Source organism: Macaca thibetana, chromosome 20, assembly GCF_024542745.1.
Source record: "Macaca thibetana thibetana isolate TM-01 chromosome 20, ASM2454274v1, whole genome shotgun sequence".
In the NCBI taxonomy this organism is placed as follows: domain Eukaryota; kingdom Metazoa; phylum Chordata; class Mammalia; order Primates; family Cercopithecidae; genus Macaca; species Macaca thibetana.
In genome coordinates, this window is record NC_065597.1 from 71,881,817 (window position 1) to 71,902,629 (window position 20,813).

General features: G+C 44.2%; 2 protein-coding genes across 5 annotated transcripts in view; both read left to right on the forward strand.

Moving 5' to 3' along the window:
- TRAP1 (TNF receptor associated protein 1) overlaps positions 1 to 20,813 on the forward strand; it is a 427,467-nt gene that overhangs the window by 259,819 nt on the left and 146,835 nt on the right. The gene's annotated exons all lie outside the window — the stretch shown is intronic.
- The window catches only part of CREBBP (CREB binding protein), a 157,816-nt gene that overhangs the window by 61,714 nt on the left and 75,289 nt on the right, over positions 1 to 20,813 (forward strand). For all 4 annotated transcript variants that reach the window (XM_050774143.1, XM_050774145.1, XM_050774146.1 and 1 more), the window contains exon 3: positions 5,399 to 5,575. In XM_050774143.1, coding sequence (XP_050630100.1) covers positions 5,399 to 5,575 — 177 coding nt within the window. The remainder of the gene's footprint in view (positions 1 to 5,398; positions 5,576 to 20,813) is intronic.

Genomic DNA, 20,813 nt, shown 5'->3' on the forward strand with positions numbered 1-20,813 from the left:
CTGTATCTCCTGTGATCACACACACACGTTTCACTGTTCCGAAAACCAACTCCGAGGGCCTGTTCTCGTTCTGCCCGACTTTTCAGCATGGGAAGGTAGCTGTCCACTCCAACTAGTAGCTGAGATCCTTGTTTGGCAGTTTTGAAGATAGAAAGGGGACTGTTCCTGCTGCCTCTTCTGACGCCCCCTCCAGCCAGCGCTGACTCTCTTTGTGCCTTGACTTTGGTCACTTGCTCGTGGTTCTTTGACCACCTCCTTCCTGGCTCTACTCCTAGGGGCTGCGTGGCATGGTGGTGCTTTGGCGTGTTCATTCATTTGGGTCCTTCCGCTGCATCCCTGGTATGTTGCAGGGGATACAGAGAATGTTCCAGGAAGGTGAGAAGTTTTATCCTAGTTTTGTGACCAAAACAGGTTCAGGATAGATTATTATAAGCATTTATGTGACAGATAATCCTCTAGAGCTGTGTGGTACTTTGTACTTTCCATGGTACCCATGTCTGCTGGAGTAGATGGAAAGTCATTCTGCCTTTTCCCTCCTCTTTGTTGATGATGGTCACTCACCTACTTGCCACACAGCTCAGGCCCACAGCAGCAGGATTTGATGGATGGGCTGGGCTCAGCACCAGAATTTGCTGTGGGTGCCCCTTTGTATTGTTCTTGGGTTTTGAGCTGAGCTTAAAGAGGAATTTCCTCATCAGAGCTCACGCTGCAGTCATGTTAAGGCTAATCCAGTTTCACCCCCATTCTTTCTTGGGGGCAGTGGTTGGAGTTGGGGACATCTCAGGATCTGGCTTCAATATTTTTCTTATACACAAGGACTGTGGGTTACATATTTTTACTCTCTGAGTGCAGTAATAGAAAACAGAAGTAGGTTCTCAAACAGTTAAATGATTGATACGCTTGGTCACAATGCTTTTTCATGGGAAACCTGGCAAAGTGCTGGAATTACAGGCATGAGCACGTGACCTACCAAATTATTATCAAGTACATGTTGGGACATTTAAAGAAATATAGATTTTCATTAATTAGAGTTAGACATCTTGATGTTAGTATTTCATTTTGGGCATTGGTCCTAAAAAGTATATGTTAGCCTAGGCTTGGGGACCACAGTGCTCAGTTTGATTAATGGAGAATAGATATAGACTAGGAATTCAGAAATCTGGAATCTCTAGAAGCAAATGGTTTTTATTCATAACTGCAGCCTAGGACCAGTTCATGGCTCTTGAGTTCTGCCAGGAGATGGTTTGGCACCAGGAGGTAGCCTTGCCTGGGCAATGAGCAGTCATACCCTGTGGGAGAACTGACCTCTTTAGCCTGGTTAGTAACTTGCTCTGATAAGGAGAGGCTGGGGCTGGCCCTGGTGCCAGAGATTTGAATCCTAACCTCCTGCATATAACCTGGGTTTTGTTTGTTTTTATCATAGGCTAAGGACGGGATTTTTTCCCCTATTTTTGAGAATTATGTAGATCCCTTTGGGCTGGACGTTCCTTACATACCGTTCATGATCTTTGACTTGCCATGTTCTTTACCTTGTGAGAATCAAGGTAAGAACTTGGTGAGACTATTTCCTTGGCTGTCTTTTCTGATGGCCAAGAAGAAAAGGTACAGACACGTTTCCTGATGAAATCTGTCAGAGCGCTTCCAAATACTGGGTTGCCCTTTGAAATTGACCAGTTATGGCTGGGGGTGGTGGCTTATGCCTGTAATCCCAACACTTGGGGAGGCTTGAGGTGCATGGATCACTTGAGGCCAGGAGTTCGAGGCCAGTGTGACCAACATGGCAAAACCCTGTCTCTACTAAAACATACAAAAATTTGCTGGATGTGGTGGCGCCTGCCTGTAAACCCAACTACTTAGGAGGCTGAGACACGAGAATTGCTTGAATCTGGGAGGTGGAGGTTGTGGTGGGCTGAAATCATGCCATTGCGCTCCAGCCTAGGCAACAGAATGAGACTTGTGTCTCAAAAACAAAAAAACACACACACACACAAAATAAACAACAATGACCAGTTAGAAAAGGGCCCCAGGCCAGGCAAGTATTACCCACCTGATCACACACATACACCTCAAACTCACCCTGGCAGGGCTATCTTAGGAAAATTGTCAAAATATCTGGGAAGTTTTGAAAATAAACTTTGTGAAGCAAGTCAGGTGAACTTTGAGGTCCATGGAACACCTTTCAGAGTGCGCTGGCCTCTTGGTACTGTCCCCTCTTCTCTGGAGCCAGGGTACCTAGGCATTTGGTGTGGAAAGAAGATGGTTACCTGTCCCCTTCCCCACCCCATCAGCTGTCACCCACTTTGGTTTGTCAATGCTGGGCCTAATTAATTAGAAACTTCCAAAAGACGTTGATTTTTTTTGTTGTTGTTTGTCAAATTGGTGGACACAAGGTGTGAGCTCTATGACAAGTAGGAAATGCATCTACACAACCTCAGAACTGGGCTTGGCTCATAGCAGGCACTTGGTGAATACCAGTTGACTTTGAGGATGAATTGATTGAGGGAAGATGAGTATATGTGTTCTGTCATATTTTGTCCAAAGTGAGAAATTTAGGAACTGGAAAAAAAAGAAACACTGTATTTTTTGTTGTTGTTCGTGTTCTTGTATTCAAGTTCTAGGCTTCCGAGAACAATGTTTCAGCAGTTTTATTATACATAATAAGACAAATTCTGAGAGTAGTAATTGTCCCATGGAATTAATTTAGTGTAGTAGTTTCTGAAAATATAAATTCCTGCTTCAATTAAGTTTCAGATGACAGTTGAAGGAAGCTTCTTACAAATCAAAAATGTGCTTAATATTTATTGAGCTACCATCTTGCCTTGATTAAGTCACTTGAACTCGAAAGTGAGTCTGGTTTGTGGATTTGGTGAAGAATTAGCATCTCAGTTCACTTAAGTAGAGCACCTAGAATGTGATTGCTTTCAAAAAGGTGAGAAATGTCACCTAGGAGGACTACATGTGGAAGGAAATCACCTGTGTATGAAATGCATAGAGCTAGAACTTTCTGGTTTTACTCCTTTAGTTTTTATTTGTGTTTTTGTACGAGCATTTCAGCAGAAAGGGCCAGTTGTGTTGAGTGTTGATTTGTTTATAGCCTAGACTTTTAGAGCTGAAAGAAATAACGCGATCCATCTTGTTGAAGACACTCATCTTACAGGCGAGGAGATTGAAGTCCATAGAAGGAATGTAAGTTACCCAGAGTGGACATGCTGGCGTGGCAGTCACCAGGTGAGGCTGATGGAGAGAACTGAGCAATGATTTCTTGACTGGAAACTCACCCCTGGGAGGTTTTCCGTATGTGGGGACCTTTCCCAGTCCATCAAACTGACCACTACACCAGAAATGCAGAACACACAATAGACAGAAGGTGGAATATTAGAGCTTTGCGAAAAAATAAAGACAGGCAGCCCAAGCATCTGGTTTCTTAATTAGCCTTTGTTCCTGCACAGGGAAAAAGGTAGGTACTGGGGTATTGCCATGGCAATTCCTGAATTGACCTGTGGAGGCTGGAACTGGGGGTCATCAGGGAACTTGGCCCACGTCTGTTGATAGAAGGAATCCCAGTTGGTTGCAGGCCCTCACGGAAGCATAGCTGAGGGTTCCTCTTTCCCTATCCTGCCTTTATCTACTATATATTTGATTTCAGTTCACTTTAATTTTATAAAATACTTTATTATGGAAAATTTTAGGCCAGGTGCAGTGGCTTACACCTGTAATCCCAGTATGTTGGGAGGCCGAGGTGGGCACATCACCTGAGGTCAGGAGTTCGAGACCAACCTGGCCAACATGATGAAACCTTGTCTCTACTAAAAAGACAAAAATTAGCTAGGTGTGGTGGCACGAGCCCATAATCCCAGCTACTCAGGAGGCTGAGGCAGGAGAATTGCTTGAACCTGGGAGGTGGAGGTTTCAGTGAGCCAAGATCATGCCGCTGCACTCCAGCCTGGGTGACAGAGTGAGACACTCTCAAAAAATAAATAAATACATAAATTTTACACACGTACAGTGGTAGGATACTATAACCTCTGTGTACCCATCGCCTACTGCTTGGTTAGTGATGATCAGTACCTTACCAGACTCTCTCCATCTGTGCCCTTTTCCTACCATCTCCTCCTGCCCAGTGGATTAGCGATGACCCTTGAGCAACTCAGGGGTTAAGGGTGCTGACCCTGCCAGTCGAAAATCTGCTTATAACCTTTTGACTGCATAAAAGCTTGACTACTACTAATCCCCTGCTGTTGATCGGAAGCCTTACCAATAGCATACACAGTTGCTTAACACAAATTTCATGTTTTAAGTCTTATATACTGTATTTTTACAGTGAAGTAAGCTAGAGAAAAGAAAATGTTATTAGGAAAACTGTAAGGGGCTGGGCGCGGTGGCTCATGCCTGTAATCCGAGCACTTTGGGAGGCCAAGGTGGGCAGATCACCCGAGGTCAGGAGTTTGAGAACAGCCTGGCCAACATGACAAAACCACGTCTCTACTAAAAATACAAAAAAATTAGCCAGACGTGGTGGCGTGTTGTTCCTGTAGTCCCAGCTTTTCAGGAGGCTGAGGCAAGAGACTCGCTTGAACCCAGGCGGCAGAGGTTGGCAGTGAACCGAGACCGCTCCACTGTACTCCAGCCTAGGCCACAGGCGACAGAGTGAGATGCCGTCTCGATTAAAAAAAGAAAGAAAGAAAAAGCCATTAAGGAAAAGAAAATATGTACCATTCACCAAGTGAAAGTGGGTCATCGCCACGGTCTTCATCCTCGTGGTCTTCACATTGCTGAAGAGGATGAGGAGGGGCTGTTCTTGATCTCTTGGGTGGCAGAGGCTGAGGAGGTTGAAGGGGAGCAGGAGAGATTGAAAACTATGTCCATATATGTAGACCCACACAGTTCAGACCCATGTTGCTCATGGGTCAAGTGTATTTTAAAGCAGATCCCAGGTGTTGTATCATTTCATTGCAATATTTCCACTCCCTGTTTTGAACTAATGGAAACTTAGTTCCAATCTGATGGGGAACCTAACAGAAACTAGATACTTATAGAGTAATTAAGGATTAAACTGAAAGAATTCCCCTTGGGTATCAACTTTGGAAAGTTTTGTTTTCCAAATGACTTTCTTCAGGTGTTGGTGCCGTTGTTGGGGCCGGAGGGGTTAAGTGAGGAGAGTAGCTGAGAGTGGGGGGAAACAGCTAGGCTTCTTCTGGGATGGGGTTTAAGGTGAGGAGAGAGTGGCTGGTAGGAGCAGCTTCATGAGCCTTCTGCTTGGAGCGTGTGAACCTGAAAATGAACCTTGAATTTATCATTGCAATGAGTATTTCATAGAAAACCATGTGAGCATTTCCCAGGCCCTTCCTTTTATATGTGACCGCATCACCACAGCTGATGTTACCTCTTTTTGTTTCAGATGGGAATAACTGGGAACACAAGTCCATTTGGACAGCCCTTTAGTCAAGCTGGAGGGCAGCCAATGGGAGCCACTGGAGTGAACCCCCAGTTAGCCAGCAAACAGAGCATGGTCAACAGTTTACCCACCTTCCCTACAGACATCAAGAATACTTCAGTCACCAACGTGCCAAATATGGTAAGTTACCCTTGGCTCTCAGTGCTGTGGCTCTCCGGTGGGTGCTGTGGTCTATGGATTTTTATCATGCTCACAGTGAAAATCTGTAACTAAAAGTGTGTCAGTAGGTGATAGGAAGAGAACCCAGATTTCTCATGAGTAGCTCTCTAAATGAGTTTTAACATTTTCTGTGATGAGCTAGCAACAGGAGAGATAGGTGAGGATGATTCAGCTGCTCCTCCCAGGCTCCTTTTGTTGATGGAGAAAATCCATGTACACGAATTGCTTTACCTTTCTCTCCAGAATCATGAGAACCAGAGAGACTGCCTTTTTTTACACTTCCTGTTTGTTAGTGGCTTGATGGTATCAGTAGAAGCCCATTGATTTGTATTACCGTCAGATGAAGGACATTTATCTTCCAAGGACAATACTCTGTTGATGACTTGTGTATTATGTCCAACACGATAGATGATTCCACGTGTCTTCATCCTCCCTGAGGTTTGAAGGGATTTTATAGGTGGGAAATCTATGAAATAGGAACTATCCTTATCACTTCTCAACCTGATGAATCAAGATATTAATGGGAAACTATTTGCTTTTGTGCCACAAAATAATAGAATCTCTTTTATTTCAAAACACTGAGGGGTAGTGCATTATTTTGTTCAGCCTCTCTTGCTCACCCCAGCTGCTGCATGTCTAGTGTGCCCTTGGTGGTGGGTGAAGACCACAAGCAGCCGTCTCTCCCCCGTGTGCTTGTTGCTGGGAGCCTGGCCTTCCCAGCTGCCGTAGTGATTTGGAAAGATCACAAGAAAGTGAGAGGATTATGTTCAGAAAAAGTTGCTTTTTGTCTTTCAGGTTTTTATACTTTTTATTTTGAAGTATTTGTTGTTGTAAAGATAGTACAGAGAATTCCTATATATCCTTCACCTCATCCAGCTTCCTCTGATGTATCTTATATAACCTTGGTCGTTCCTCAAAACTAAGTAATTAACATTGCTTACAGTGCTTAGAAGTTTTGAGGCTATTGGGAAGCAGAGAGAGCCAGATCTCTTTCTCTTCTTGTTTGATAAAATCAGGAAATGGGAATAATGGGGTGTCCTGTCAGGTGCTGGCTCCCTGCTGTATGGTACCTCCATTTAAAAAGGTGGTTGAGGCTGGGCATGGTGGCTCACACCTGTAATCCCAGCACTTTGGGAAGCTGAGGTGGGTGGATCACGAGGTCAGGAGTTCGAGACCAGGCTGGCCAAGATGATGAAACCCCGTCTCTACTAAAAATACAAAAATTAGCCGGGTGTGGTGGCGGACACCTGTAATCCCAGTTACTCAGGAGGCTGAGGTGGGAGAATTGCTTGAACCTGGGAGGCGGAGGTTGTAGTGAGCCGAGATCGCACCACTGCACTCTAGCCTGGGTGACAGAGCAAGAAAATAAGTAACAAAACTTGCTCTCAAAACTATGAAAACAACCTGAAGTTCTTAGGACTTCTTTATTTCTTCTGACAATCCCCTTGTAACTTTCCTTGATATGCTTCTTTCTTTCTAATAACTTTTTGTTACCAGGATTGCCCTGTTCCTGATAGTACAGGTCCAGAACCCGAAGCAGAGCCCAGAGGACCCTAGGTCAGCCCCTCAAGTTCAGGGAACAGTACTGACCTGCATAATGCTGGGCTCTGTCTCCACACAAATCCTGTTCTCTCCTGCGCTTACTTTTCCAGTCTTCACTGAAAGGACAGCAGTGTGGACTGTGGGGTTGGCTGTCATCGATTGTGCCTGCTCAGTAACCAGGAGCACATTTGGCTTCATAGTGAAAGCATTTGCTTTTCGCAAGACTTCCTGTGTTTTACAGTCAGGGAAACCCTGACCTAACATTTTCGTCGCTTTTCTCTTTTAAAATATTCTCCAGCCCCACTTCCCCATCCCCTCTCCTTTATCCACAACTTAGTGACAGAATCTGTGCTCTGGGCCCCTCTGCTGCCTCCACTACTGCTCCAGAGGGCTGAACTTGGCAGGTGTGATATGCTTGTCAAGGGCAGGTTCGGCCGGGAATGCGAAGAGGCTACTCATTCCCTTCACCTGCAGGAGGGCTGGAGCCCTTTGGCCCGGGGCAGGCCCCCCTCTGCCTCTGCACTAATGGCAGTTCTCTGCTGTGAACCGGTTGTGCCCCAGAGGATGTTGGGCAGCATCCCTGTCCCTACCCATTGGGTGCTTATGACCTTCTCCCCTAAGTCATGACAATCAAAAATGGCTCTAGGCACCGACATATGTTCCCCAGGGCATAGTCTCCCCCAGTTAAAAACTGCTCTGGAGAGTGGTTAGGAGAAGCAGTAGCAACAGCATCTCATCCTTTTGCCTGTCTTCGAGACATCTGACAGAAGTAGAACCACTTCTCTTCATCTCTGCCTGTCTCTCTTTCTCCCCTCCGCCCCGCCTTTCCCTTCTTTCATCCCTCCCTTTCCCCTTCTCTCCCCACCCTCTTCTTTCTCTCTCCCTCTCTTCTGTTTCTGCCTCTCTCTCTGGTCTTCTCAGGGTAAACTGAGAAAGCATTTTCATCCATGGAAACTGCATTGCTTGCCTGGTGGCCACTGTCTCACAAGAACCCCTGTGGACTTTGAGACAGATCCATAGATGCCTCTTGGGGGTAAACTGACACCACTGACCCTGGAGGGCACAGATCAGATGGGGCTGTGCCCACATGTGCCTTTGTGAGGCAGCCTGACCCAGGAACAGCCTTCAGTGCTCCACATAGTGGTAGGAACTAGAGGGGACTGGTGGGAAAGTGGGGTACCAGCACACATGGTCTCCCCGACATCTTTCTAGGTAATTTTTACCCTATTCCTGCAATAGTCTCTTGAGAGACATCATTGCAGGTCCCATTTTACAACTGAGCAAGTTGAGACTCTGAGGGGTTTGGGTTATTCAAAGCTATGTAGCTTCCTGTTTGCAAAGCGTAAAACTCCTCACTTATGTTCTGAGGTCATGTTTTTGTAGCCCTGAGCCTGTCAGGAATGCTTCACCAGCCCGTGCTTACAGTTTGTCTGCAGTTCCTCAGATGCATGTTGTAGTCTTTTTGAATTTTCAAAATTATATCTGGCCTCAAAACCCACAGACTTTTGCACACTGAGGGTAAACACTTACAGAGAAATCTAGATCTATTTAGTGAAAAAATAAAAATATGAGGTGTCGAACATATTTGCATTTATTGTCATGCTTTGAGGGGTACCCAACTAAATTTGGTGTCCCAAACAATCCCAGTCAGGACTCCGGTGCCCAGTCACCTGGTGCCCTCTGCAGCTCTTTCCTGGGGTGATTCAGCCACGTGGTCTTGGGCCAGGGAGCTCTTATTCCTCTCCCCTCCTAATTTCTATAGGAGTTCAACATCACTGGGTAGCATTGAGGAAGGGAAGGATATGATCATTCAATTAATTTGTCACATGTGTTGAAAGCCTTTTGTGGGCTCAGGTGCTGGAGTTGGCTCCCCAGAAGGCAACTGGGAGTGCCCAGAGCTCACTCCACTTTCATGAAATGGAGGGTGTAGTGGCCATGGAAAACATATCATTACAAACTGCTCCAAGAGGTCTGAGTAGCAGTCAGCGGTTCAGATTGACACAGGGACCTCTTTAGATGGAGCCATCAGAGAAGGCCACATTGAAGAAGGAGATTTAAAGGCAAGAATGGAAAGTTGAGAAGCCATAGAGACCCCATGGTACTGGGAGAGCACTGGCTTGCGTAGGAACTGGTAGAAGTCCAGAAAGGCCACCATGAGGGAAGGGAGCACGGCGTGAGTGGAAGTTGGGAGCTGAGCAGGAACCAGTTCAGGAGGCCTTGGAGGGAAGGTGGGCCATCGGCTTACAGGGTAGGTTGTGATGCAGGAAGTAGAAGCCACTTTAGTTGAGTGAGGAGAAGTTCAAGGGCGGTCCTTCTGGAAGCGGAACCCACCTGATTCTTGGTGACGTCTTGCTTAAGCTTTGGATTGGGCTTTCTGACATTTTTCACAAAACGCCGTGTAGAAGTGGGACACGTCTTGGACTGAGAACATTCAGTGACCAGAGGGGCCTCATCTTCAGGTTCTCCCACGTGGTCTCCTGCAAGAGTTATTTTTAATGTGATTTTTTTTTTTTTTTTTAAGAACTGCATTATGGAAACTTCATCGTCCTTTTTTTTAATTTTGTTTTAACTTCACCATTCTTAAAGTTGAGATGCAGGAGATTCATCAGGAGTGCTGCTTATTTAAAATTGCTCATGAGAGTGATAGTACTATTTGTTGTGATGGAGTGTCAGAATTTTGGAGTTGAGGTTGTGGACAGGGCCCACAGCAGCTGCTGATCTACATCTCTGAACGGAAGGGTGGTGTGACTGGAAGACTGTGTCCACAGGAGGATGGGAGAGGGGTCTTCTGTGTCCTGCCAGAATATCACAGCTGCGGCAGTGACACTGGTAGCTCCTGAGTGGCAAGCCATGTGCTGGGATCCTCCAGGCCCCCCTGTGTCGAGGGGTTCATTCCATTGCTGTCTCAGCACCTGTCCATGGCCCCACTGCGTCTGAGTGACTTGCAGTTCCTGGGCCTCACCCAGTCCTCCCGATTCACAATCTCTTAGGACAAAGGTGCAGAATCTGTGTTTGGTAGTCACTCTTGTGAAACTTCAGCTTTATTCTTTCTCAGTTTCCCAATTAATACCACCTAATTCCCTGTGATATAACTCAGATAATTCCTGAACACATGGGCTTGCGGTTCTTGGTGTTTTGCTGGAACTCGTGGTTTTACATGAGCTGCTCCACTGATTCTGATCTGGAATAAAGACCATGAAAGCCACTGTCCACTGACACCGTGAGCCATTGGCGTCGTGACCAGCTGTCCCACTGTAGAGTGGACTTACTTTGTTGGTCTTCATGTCCACGTTAGTACTTCAGAAGACTTCACTAATCTTCCTTCACCCCCCAACCTTGTTTGTCAAATTTTCATAGTTTTCTGTCCCGTGTCTAGATTGTGATCATTGAGGGAGCAAGACTTAAACTGACTGCACAGGATTAAGCTTCATGAACGCCGGAGTCTCTGTCTTTGTTGTCATCTTTGATGAGCTCCTCTCAGTTTTGGTTTCCTTGCATGGATGCCTGTGTTCCCTAACATTATACACAAGCTCCTTTCACTGCACAAGTAGAAATTGTAAAATCACTGCTTGTCTAATACCTCCCTCTAGCCTAGGACTAAAGAGAGTCCATATAGAGTTCTGTGGAGACGGCAGGTGAATAGTCTTGTCATCTCTTCACCATAACAGTGTCTAGAAAAATTACACCATGATTATGAATTGTGTTTCACTAACTGAATTGGAAAACGTGGGGAAGGTTTGGAAGTAAGCCGTTGTCCATAATTATTAGTGATTTAAGTGTTTGTGTATTCTTAAGAGTTTACATGTATTGCCTCCATCTGTGTCTTGAAGATCACTGAGAAAACATGTATGCAGGGCCTTCAAATGCCACTAAGTATAAATATTCCGTTCAAACTTATCCCCATTGGTTTTGGCAGTAAGAATCAGCTGGGAAACATAATTTAAGCACAAAATAATGATATGTGATGTGTTGCAAATAACAAGAAACTAGAAATTGAGAAAAAGTAGCCAGTCCTTTGGTATCGGGGCAGCCCCACATATTACAGGTGCTCAGTCAAGGTCGTTTAACTTTCTTTCCAGTATAGGTTTCCCATTAACCAGCAGTATCTTTTCTAGAGTTTGATTAGCATAACCCTTTCTTTTTTTTTTTTTTTTGAGACGGAGTCTCGCTCTGTCGCCCAGGCTGGAGTGCAGTGGCTGGATCTCGGCTCACTGCAAGCTCCGCCTCCCGGGTTCCCGCCATTCTCCTGCCTCAGCCTCCCGAGTAGCTGGGACTACAGGCGCCCGCCACCTCGCCTGGCTAGTTTTTTTGTATTTTTAGTAGAGACGGGGTTTCACCATGTTAGCCAGGATGGTCTCGATCTCCTGACCTCGTGATCCGCCCGTCTCGGCCTCCCAAAGTGCTGGGATTACAGGCTTGAGCCACCGCGCCCGGCCTAGCATAACCCTTTCTTCAGCAAAACCTCCTAGGTGTAAGCATAAATCATCTCAGAGATACTCATGTAAAGTGGAGGCTCACCCAGAAGGTTTTTTTGTTTTGTTTTTTGTCTACACAAGATGTACTGCATACTTACTAACAACCAGCATTGCAGCCTCTGCCTGCCTGCTGGAAGTATAATAAGGATAGCAGGGATTTCTGAGAAATGAAGTGACTTCTAGAAGAATCAAGTAAATACACCGCAATAGTCCTGCAAGAAGCAACAACTCAGTAAACAGCACAGGTCATGGGTCTGGGTGAGGTGAGTCGTAGCTGGCAGTAATGCGAATATAATACTTCACTTCCTCTGGAGTGGCGTGAACTACATCAGTCTCTACACAGCCCAAATCACCCTAACTTCCTTTTACCTTTTCCACAACCTTTGGAGATGGCCCTGAGGTTCAAGTCACCAAAAAGACAGTCTGTCCAGTAACTAATTTGCCAAGTTACCAAAAAATTATTGTCTAAATTTTTGTTTGTGTTCCTTTTTTCCTCTAATCCTTAGAACCTATCAATGTCATAAGTATTGTTGAAGAATATATATATATCAACAGTATTGAAGAAGAGTATTCTGAAAACTTTATGTTTTTAGTAAATTGGTAATTCTGTTGAACTTGGTCGTTCGGCTCCTAGTCTGGTCCACCTGTCCCTTTGACCGTAGGAATAGATCCAGTGCCCTCTACCTTGCAGGTTGTCTTTTTTGTTGTTTCTTTGGTTGGTCGGGTATTTTTTTTGAGGTGGGGTCTCACTGTCACCCCAGTTGGAGTGCAGTGGTGTAGTCTCAGCTCACTGCAACCTCTTCCTCTCAGGCTCAAGCGATCCTCCCACCTCAGCCTCCCGAGTAGCTTGGACCACAGGCATGTGCCACCATACACAGCAAATATTTTGTATTTTTTGGTAGAGACAGGTTTTGCCGTGTTGCTGAGGCTGGTGTCAAACTCCTGAGCTCAGGAGATCCACCCACCTGGACCTCCCAAAGTGCTAGCATCAGAGGTGTGAGCCACCTCTCCCGGCCACTTTATAGGGTTTCTTTGTGCTGTAACAACTAACTCCCACCCCTTCTAGGTAGACTGCTGGGTTCCGAAGTCTGTGGCTGTGGGTCCAGAAAGAAAGTGGGGAGGGAGTGGCAGGTCCGCCACGCTTGGCCACATTTCTTACGCCGAGCCTTGGCCTTGGGCTCGGGCTCTCCTGCTTCCGTTGGCCATTTGCTTTCTACTTTAAATCACAGCTTTAAGATTACTTATAAATCCTTCTGGATTATTCCCCTATTGAATTTAGATGTTTTGTTTCGTTTCGTTTCGTGTTGTTGTTGTTGAGACAGAGTCTCTATCTGTCACCCAGGCTAGACTGCAGTGGCGCTGTCTTGGCTCACTGCAACCTCCGCCTCCCAGGTTCAAGCTATTCTTCTGCCTCAGCCTTCTGAGTAGTTGGGATTACAGGCACCCGCCACTGCACCTGGCTAATTTTTGTATTTTTAGTGGAGACAAGGTTTCACCATGTTGGCTAGGCTGGTCTTGAACTCCTGACCTCGTGATCCACCCACCTCAGCCTCCCAAAGTGCTGGAATTATAAGCGTGAGCCACCGTGCCCGGCCTGTATTTAGATCTTAAATCAATAAACACAAAGCAAAAAGAAGAAAACACAAGAAACGTTTCGTCTATGAAAATAGCTATGTTGTGTTTCTTACCAGTTTATCACCTGAGAGGTGATTATCACTTCTTCCCAGGTTGGCAGCTGTGTACAGTTAATGAACATTTTCTTCGTTTTATGGCGCCACAGCTTTGCATACCCAACTGTTGTAGGTCCTTATGAGGGAACCTGAGCAAGCGGTTATTGCAGAGCCAGCCTTCGTTCTGCCTGATGTTCGCTTTGGTGTCGTTTTCTGATTCTCGGTGGAGGTTGTGGAGGAGACGGGTTTCCAGGTGGGTGGGGGAGCATCTAAGGAGCATGGGTTTGGACCCTGTTGGGATGTGGAAGGTTAGGCATGAGCAGCGGGAATCCCAGCCCGGTGTGGATCGGGGCACTGGTGGCACAGAGGGGCGACACTGTCCTTCCTTGTTCTTTCTTGGTCAGTCTCTCACTGTTTGGAACACAGGGTCCTTTGAAGACATGATAACCTACTCTTGGACACACAGTAAAAAATGACTTATTTTTCTGTGAGGAATGTGAGGATAAATGTTATTATTCACATTCTGTATGCACATCTCTGTTATGTTCTTAGCATAGAATACAGGCACTATAGGAAAAATGGCATTGGGGCTAAATTACCCAAAACCTATGTAGCAATAACAATCCTAGTAAAAATGCATGTTAGACTCTTTTGAAAATTAAGGAATGGGCTGGGCGTTGTGGCTCACTCCTGTAATCCCAGCACTTTGGGAGGCCGAGGCGGGCAGATCACTTGAAGTCAGGAGTTCGAGACCAGTCTGGTTAACACAGTGAAGCCCCATCTCTACTAAAAATACAAAAAGTAGTCAGGTGTGGTGGCACACGTCTGTAAGCCCAGCTACTTGGGAGGGTGAGACAGGAGAATTGCTTGAATCACAGAGGCAGAGGTTGCAGTGAGCCAAGATCATGCCATTGCACTCCAGCCTGGGCGACAGAGCGAGACTCCATCACAAAAAAAAATAAAAATAATAAAAAAAATTTAAGTAATACCAGAGTAAATGTAAAGAGTTTGTTTTTAAAGGTAGTTTGACGGCTGGGCACAGTGGCTCACACCTGTAATCCTAGCACTTTGGGAGGCGGAGGCGGGTGGATCACGAGGTCAGGAGATCGAGACCGTCCTGGCTAACATGGTGAAACCCCGTCTGTACTAAAAATACAAAAAATTAGCTGGGTGAGGTGGTGGGCGCCTATAGTCCCAGCTACTTGGGAGTCTGAGGCAGGAGAATGGTGTGAACCGGGGAGGCGGAGCCTGCACTGAGCCGAGATTGCGCCACTGCACTCCAGCCTGGGGGACAGAGCGAGACTCCATCTCGGGGGAGGAAAAAACAGGTAGTTTGACAGTGGAGTATACACAGTGGTTGAGGCTGCCAATTACGTAATAAGCAACACATGCAAAGAGCCTGTGGCTAAACCTAGTGCAGATGATAAGTGGGGTGAGTGGGCTCAGTGAGCTTTGTGTTTACCTGCCATTACTCAGTGGCTCAAAATAATAACACGAAGGGGAGACTAAGGTTTAAACTAGTACGGCTCTCACACCATACCCACCTCCTCCTTCCACATTACAAATTGCATGTGAAATGATCCTTGCTCCAGAAACATACATTGCATATATTTTAAGGCTTTTGACAGATAGCATTATAGTGCCTTCCAACAAAAGCCATGTACCCAATTACCAGCATCACACCATCTTCCCAAGGCTAGGGACTGTCACCCCGTCCTTTTGTTTTTTTAGAGAGAGTGTTGCACTTGTTGCGCAAGCTGGAGTGCAATGGCGCAATCTCTGCTCACTGACACCTCTGCTTCCTGGGTTCTAGCTATTCTTTTGCCTCAGCCTCCCGAGTAGCTGGGATTACAGGTGCGTGCCACCGCACCCGGCTAATTTTTTGTATTTTTGGTAGAAATGAGGTTTCACCATGTTAGTTAGGCTGGTCTCAAACTGCTGACCTCAGGTAATCTGCCCACCTCAGTCTCCTAAAGTGCTGAGATTCCAGGCGTGAGCCACTGTACCCAGCCCACCTTACCCTTTAATAGGAGAAAATGATGTCATCTTATTTTGATGAGCATTTCTCTCACGAGTAAGATTTGAAGTGCTTATGTTTAGAGACATAGGCATTTATTTGAGTTGCTTCGGTCCTGTTCTTCACCAGTTTTCCTGTCACATTATCTTAGAACACTTTATAAAGCAAGGTGGTCAGCCCTCTGTGGAGGAGGAACACAGAGAGCTGCAGGATTGCGGCTCTGCTGCTAAGTGGCTGGCTCATCACCCAGGAAAGGCCCTTTCCTTGGGGCCTCAGTTACATCACCTGTCATGTGTGGCTAGTTCCCAGAGCACTCCTCCCTTGGGGAGTTGTGTGTCTTCAGTGAGCTGCTGTACCTCGGACCCTGAACACAGAGCCTGGCACAGAGTGAGGAATAAAGGTGGACTGGGAGAAGAAGAAATAATAGCTCCATCATGATTTGTTTTGTCTTGTGTCTTTCAGATTTAATTTTTCCTGGTTCATCAATGGCCTTTACACTTGTTCCTAGTGGTTTTAGTTGTAGAAACAATGCTAGTCTTTATGTAATCTAGCCTCTCACACCTATTTAGTGGTACATACAGTCTTCTCCTGCGTTGGAATCGCCCCTGGAGCTTTTGTTCTTTTTTCTCTCTTTTCTCAATGGTTTTGGTTTTGGTTTTGTCTTTTTTTAGCAACAGGGTCTTGCTTTGTTGCCCAGGCTGGGGTACAGTGGCAATTCACAGGCACAATCATGGGACACTATAGCCTTGATCTCCTGGTCTCCAGCAGTTCTCCCACCTTCGCCTCCTGAGTAGCTGGGACTACAGGTGTACCACCACTCCTGGCTTCTTAAATGTCTTTATTCTCATTGTAAAGGTACATATATGTTAGTTTTAGAAAAATTGGGAAAAGTCTAAATTAAAAAAAAAAAAAAAAGCAGCCTTGTCTCTTAGGGGAAAATGGGAGGATCTGTATTTTGAGAATTTTTACTGGAAGGCTGGGCACAATGGCTCATAGCTATAATCCCAGCACTTTGGGAGGCCAAGGCGAGAGAATTGCTTCTGCCCAGGAGTTCAAGACCAGCTCGAACAACATGGCAAGACTCTGTCTCTACAAAAACTTTTAAAACTTAGCTGGGCGTTGTGATACACACTTCTGTGATCTCAGCTACTCAGGAGGCTGAGGTGAGAGGATCGCTTGAGCCCAGAAGGGTGAGGCTGTGTGAGCCGTGATTGCACTACTTTACTTCAGCCTGGGTAACGGTGAGACCCTGTCTCCAAAAATAAAAAGAATTGTTACTGGTAATAGTGAGGAACACTGCTTTATGTTCTGTGACTAAAGCCTTTACTGTCTTTGCGTAACAAAGCGCTCACCTTAATTACATTCCAATACTTTCACAGTTTAATTTTTTATATTTAATTCCTCATCATTTTCTTACTGATTCTTCTGATTTTGTTTTCTCAGGAATTTTCCCCCAGAATGGAATGCTTTTTGATATAAAAATAGTAGTCACTTAAAAAGCTTTTTGTTGAAGCATAAAGGTCTACCTTATTGTTGTTACTAACTTGTTGCCTTAAATAACAGTCATTGGATGTTCTCTCCCACGAATTCAGGCAGGGCTTGGTTGGCCCATTCCCCTGCTCCACATGGCTTTGACAGGGGTTATTTGAGGTCTGCCTTATTTTTCATGGCTGCCTCTTACTTCATTGTAGGTCTGTAGCCATAGGATGTTTAATTAGTCCACCTTTAATAGGCATTTATAATTTTTTCCAGTTTTTAATATTGAATCAAAATGTGATGCATTATCTTTGCACATATATTTTAACATACTTGTCCAATTACTTCCTTAATAATAAATAATGAGAAGTGGAATTACTGTCTAAAGAAATGCGTATTTTTCTCTTTGATACATGTTGCTTTCCAAAATTATACTGGATTTCCAGAGTACTTGAGAATTGCCATTTCTTTATATCTTCATCAATACCAATTAGCAGTTTTAAAATCTTGGCCATATTGATAGATTAAAAATGCCTCATTCTTTTATTTCTATTTCTTTAATGATTAGTAAGAACTTTTTAAAAACAGGTTTTTAAGATATAATTCATGTACCATATAGTCCTTGCTTTAAAGTGTGCAGTTCAGTGGTAGTGTATTGTGTAACCATCACCACAGTCAATTCTGAAATATTTTCTCCACTCCAAAAAGAAACCCAGTACCATTAGCAGTTATTCCCCATTTCCCCTGAACCCCCATCTCCAGCCAACCTTTAATAGGCTGTCTACCCCCATGGCTGTATCTCTTCTGGGCATTTCCTAGAAATTGAATCACACAATATGTGGTCTTTTGTGACTGGCTTCTTTGACGAAGCATGTTTTCAAAGTTCGCATTGTAGTATGTGTGGTTACTTCCCTTTTTATGGTTGAATAATATTCCATTTCGGATATATACTATGTTTGTTTTTCCCTTCATCACTTGATGGGCATTTGAATTGTATCCATTTTTTGGCTATTTGTAAAAGGCTGTTGTGAACATTTTTTACAGTTTTTGTGTGAACATGCATTTTCAGTTCTTTTGGTTATATACCTAAAATAGGAATTGCAGAGGTCATATGGTAATTTTATGTTTGACCTTTTGAGGAATTGCCAGACTTCTACATCCCACACCACTGTATGAGGATTCCAAGTTCTCCACGTCCTGGCCACCCTGTTGCTATTGGTTAGCATTTGGCTTTTTATTATAGCCACGTGGTGGGTGTGAAGTGGTATCTCACTGTGGTCTTAACTTGCATTTCCCATCTTTTCATGTGCTTATTGGCCATTCATGTATCTTCTTTGGATAAATATATATTCAGAGCTTTCACTTATTTTTTAATTGGGCTATTTGTCTTTTTATTAACTGAGTCGTAAGAGTTTTTAAAATATGTTCTAGAAGCAAGTGCTTTATCAGACCTGTGATTTGCAAATATTTTCTCTTTCACTTTCCATTTTCACAGTTCATTATTTTGTAATGGTATCCTTTGAAGCATAAAACTTTCTAATTTTTTATGAAATAGGTTTATTTTTCTTTTATCACTTGTGCTTTTGGTGACATACTAAGAAACTGCCTAATCCAAGGTCGTGAAGATTTATTCCTGGTTTTCTTCTATGAATGGTATGATTGTCACTCTTACGTTGAAGTCTTTGCTCCACCTTGAGTTCATTTTTGAGTAGGAGGTAGAGAGGAGTCTGCCTGCATCCTTCTGCCTGGGCTGTCCAGTGCTTGCACTCCTCTTCATTGAGAAACGATCCTCTCTCCCTTGTGTTGCCTCGGCACCAAGGTGTAGAACATTTTTGTATTTGTTGTTTCTTTGTATTTTGTGAGGTATCTTGCATTTTCTTTGCCCAACTTTTTAGTGGGATAGTGTCCTTTCTTTATTGAGAGCATTTGCACAAAAGAAAACCAACAAATTTGCTCTCAGTTTTTCACTTTTTAAACTTTATCATGTGTTTACGTTAAGAAGGCTTTCTCATCCTCGCGTCCTAAAAGTATTTTAAATTTTTCTCTCCATTTTAATCCATTTTTATTCAATTTAGTCCATATGAAGTGTTTTTTTGTTTTGTTTTGTTTTGTTTTGTTTTAATAGAAGATAAGGATCCAAAGATGCCTCACCACTCTTGAATATAAAGCACCACCTTTAGGAGACAGTCGTCCTCTCTTATCAGGGGTTTCACATTCTGGGGTTTCTCTTACCAGCAATCCCAAAATAAGTGAGTGTAGTACAATAAGGTGTTCAGAGAGAGAGAGAGACCACATTCATGTAGCTTTTATTATAGTGTATTGTTATAATGGTTCTATTTCATTATTAGTTACTGTTAATCTTACTATACCTAATTTATAAATTAAACTTTAGCCTAGGTGTGTGTGTATAGGACGTAATACAGTATATATAGGATTCAGTACTATCTGAAGTTTCATGCACCCATTGGGGTTCTTGGAACCTGTCCCCTGAGGATAAGCGGGGACTTCTGTATGCTAATTTGATGTATACATATGTCTGTTTCTGGACTTATGTAAAGAAATTAGCTTTGTAGTATGTTTCAGTATCTGGCAACATAGAGTGCCCCTTTATTTTTACTGTTTTTCAAAATTTTCTTGGCTCTTAGAAAAACAAAATCACACAAAATGTAGATTACTTTTGGGGCAGCTTCCATGACGATGGCTTTGTTCTGTGCTTTAAAGGGGGGTTCTGAAGTACTCTCCCTCCATCCTTAGTGCCTGCTTGCCAGTGGGAACTGGGCAGGGAGGTTGGGGAAGTCTGAAGGATGCTTCTGACAGATTTGGGGGCCACCTACAGTTCACATCTAACTCTCATGGCTCATTGAACACCAGTCTGCGAGAGGAGGAAAGTAAGTGTGCCCCTGTATTTGTAACTACTTTGCAAAACTAAGCTAGTCCCAGACAAATATACAGAATTCCATGGGGAGGGCCAGACACAGGGTCATAAGACATTTTCCATTCTACCGTTGACTCAGCTTCACCCTCAGAATGGCTTTTGAGATGCATGTTGTAAACAATATGTAGAGCTCATTAAACTGTACATTTGTCCTCCATCCAGAGGTAGACAAATAACAGACCAAGTTTTAAATTTGCCATATAGTTTCCAACCATATTGTTTTGACATCTGGTCAGGTGTAGTGCAAAAGACACTATTAAAAATACATGCCAGGCCTCGCATGGTGGCTCACGCCTGTAATCCCAGGCCTTTGGGAGGCTGAGGCGTGCCGGTCACTTGAAGTCAGGAGTTCGAGACCAGCTTGGCCAACATGGTGAAACCCCATCTCTACTAAAAATACAAAAAGTAGGCAGGTGAGGTGGGCACCTGTGATCCCAGCTACTTGGGAAGCTGAGGCGGGAGAATCGCTTGAATCCGGGAGGCAGAGGTTGCAGTGAGCTGAGATGGTGCCACTGCACTCCAGCCTACGCAACAGAGTGAGACTCCTGTCTCAAAAAATAAATAAATAAATAAATACAAGCCAGCTGGGTGCCACCACACATCTGTGATCCCAGCTACATGGGAGGCTGAAGTGGGAAGATCACTTGAGCCCTGGAAGCCAGCCTGGGCAACATAGCAATACCTTGTCTCTGAAATGTAAAAAAAAAAGAATCTTTAAATCCCAAATGAAAAGCAGCGTGTTAATTTTTGGTGAATTAAGAACAGCCTGCTTATAATTTATTGGTAGAGTTAAAATTTTTGCCTAATTTTTATGTAATTTTTTTGGTGATATTTCCGTACTTTAAGAAACAGTGCGAGGACAACTATGTAGTCTCTTCAACAAAGGTAGTGTCAGGAGTAAAAGAATGGAAGACATAATAGATTAAGAACCTTAAGAACAACCAAATACAGGATGTAGGCCTTCATGGAGTCCTGATTTGTGCAAACCAGCTATAAAAGATGTGTTTTGGACAACTAGAGAAATTGGGATATGACTCAGTATTAGCTGATACCCAAGAAGGATTGTTCTTTTTCTTAGGTTTAA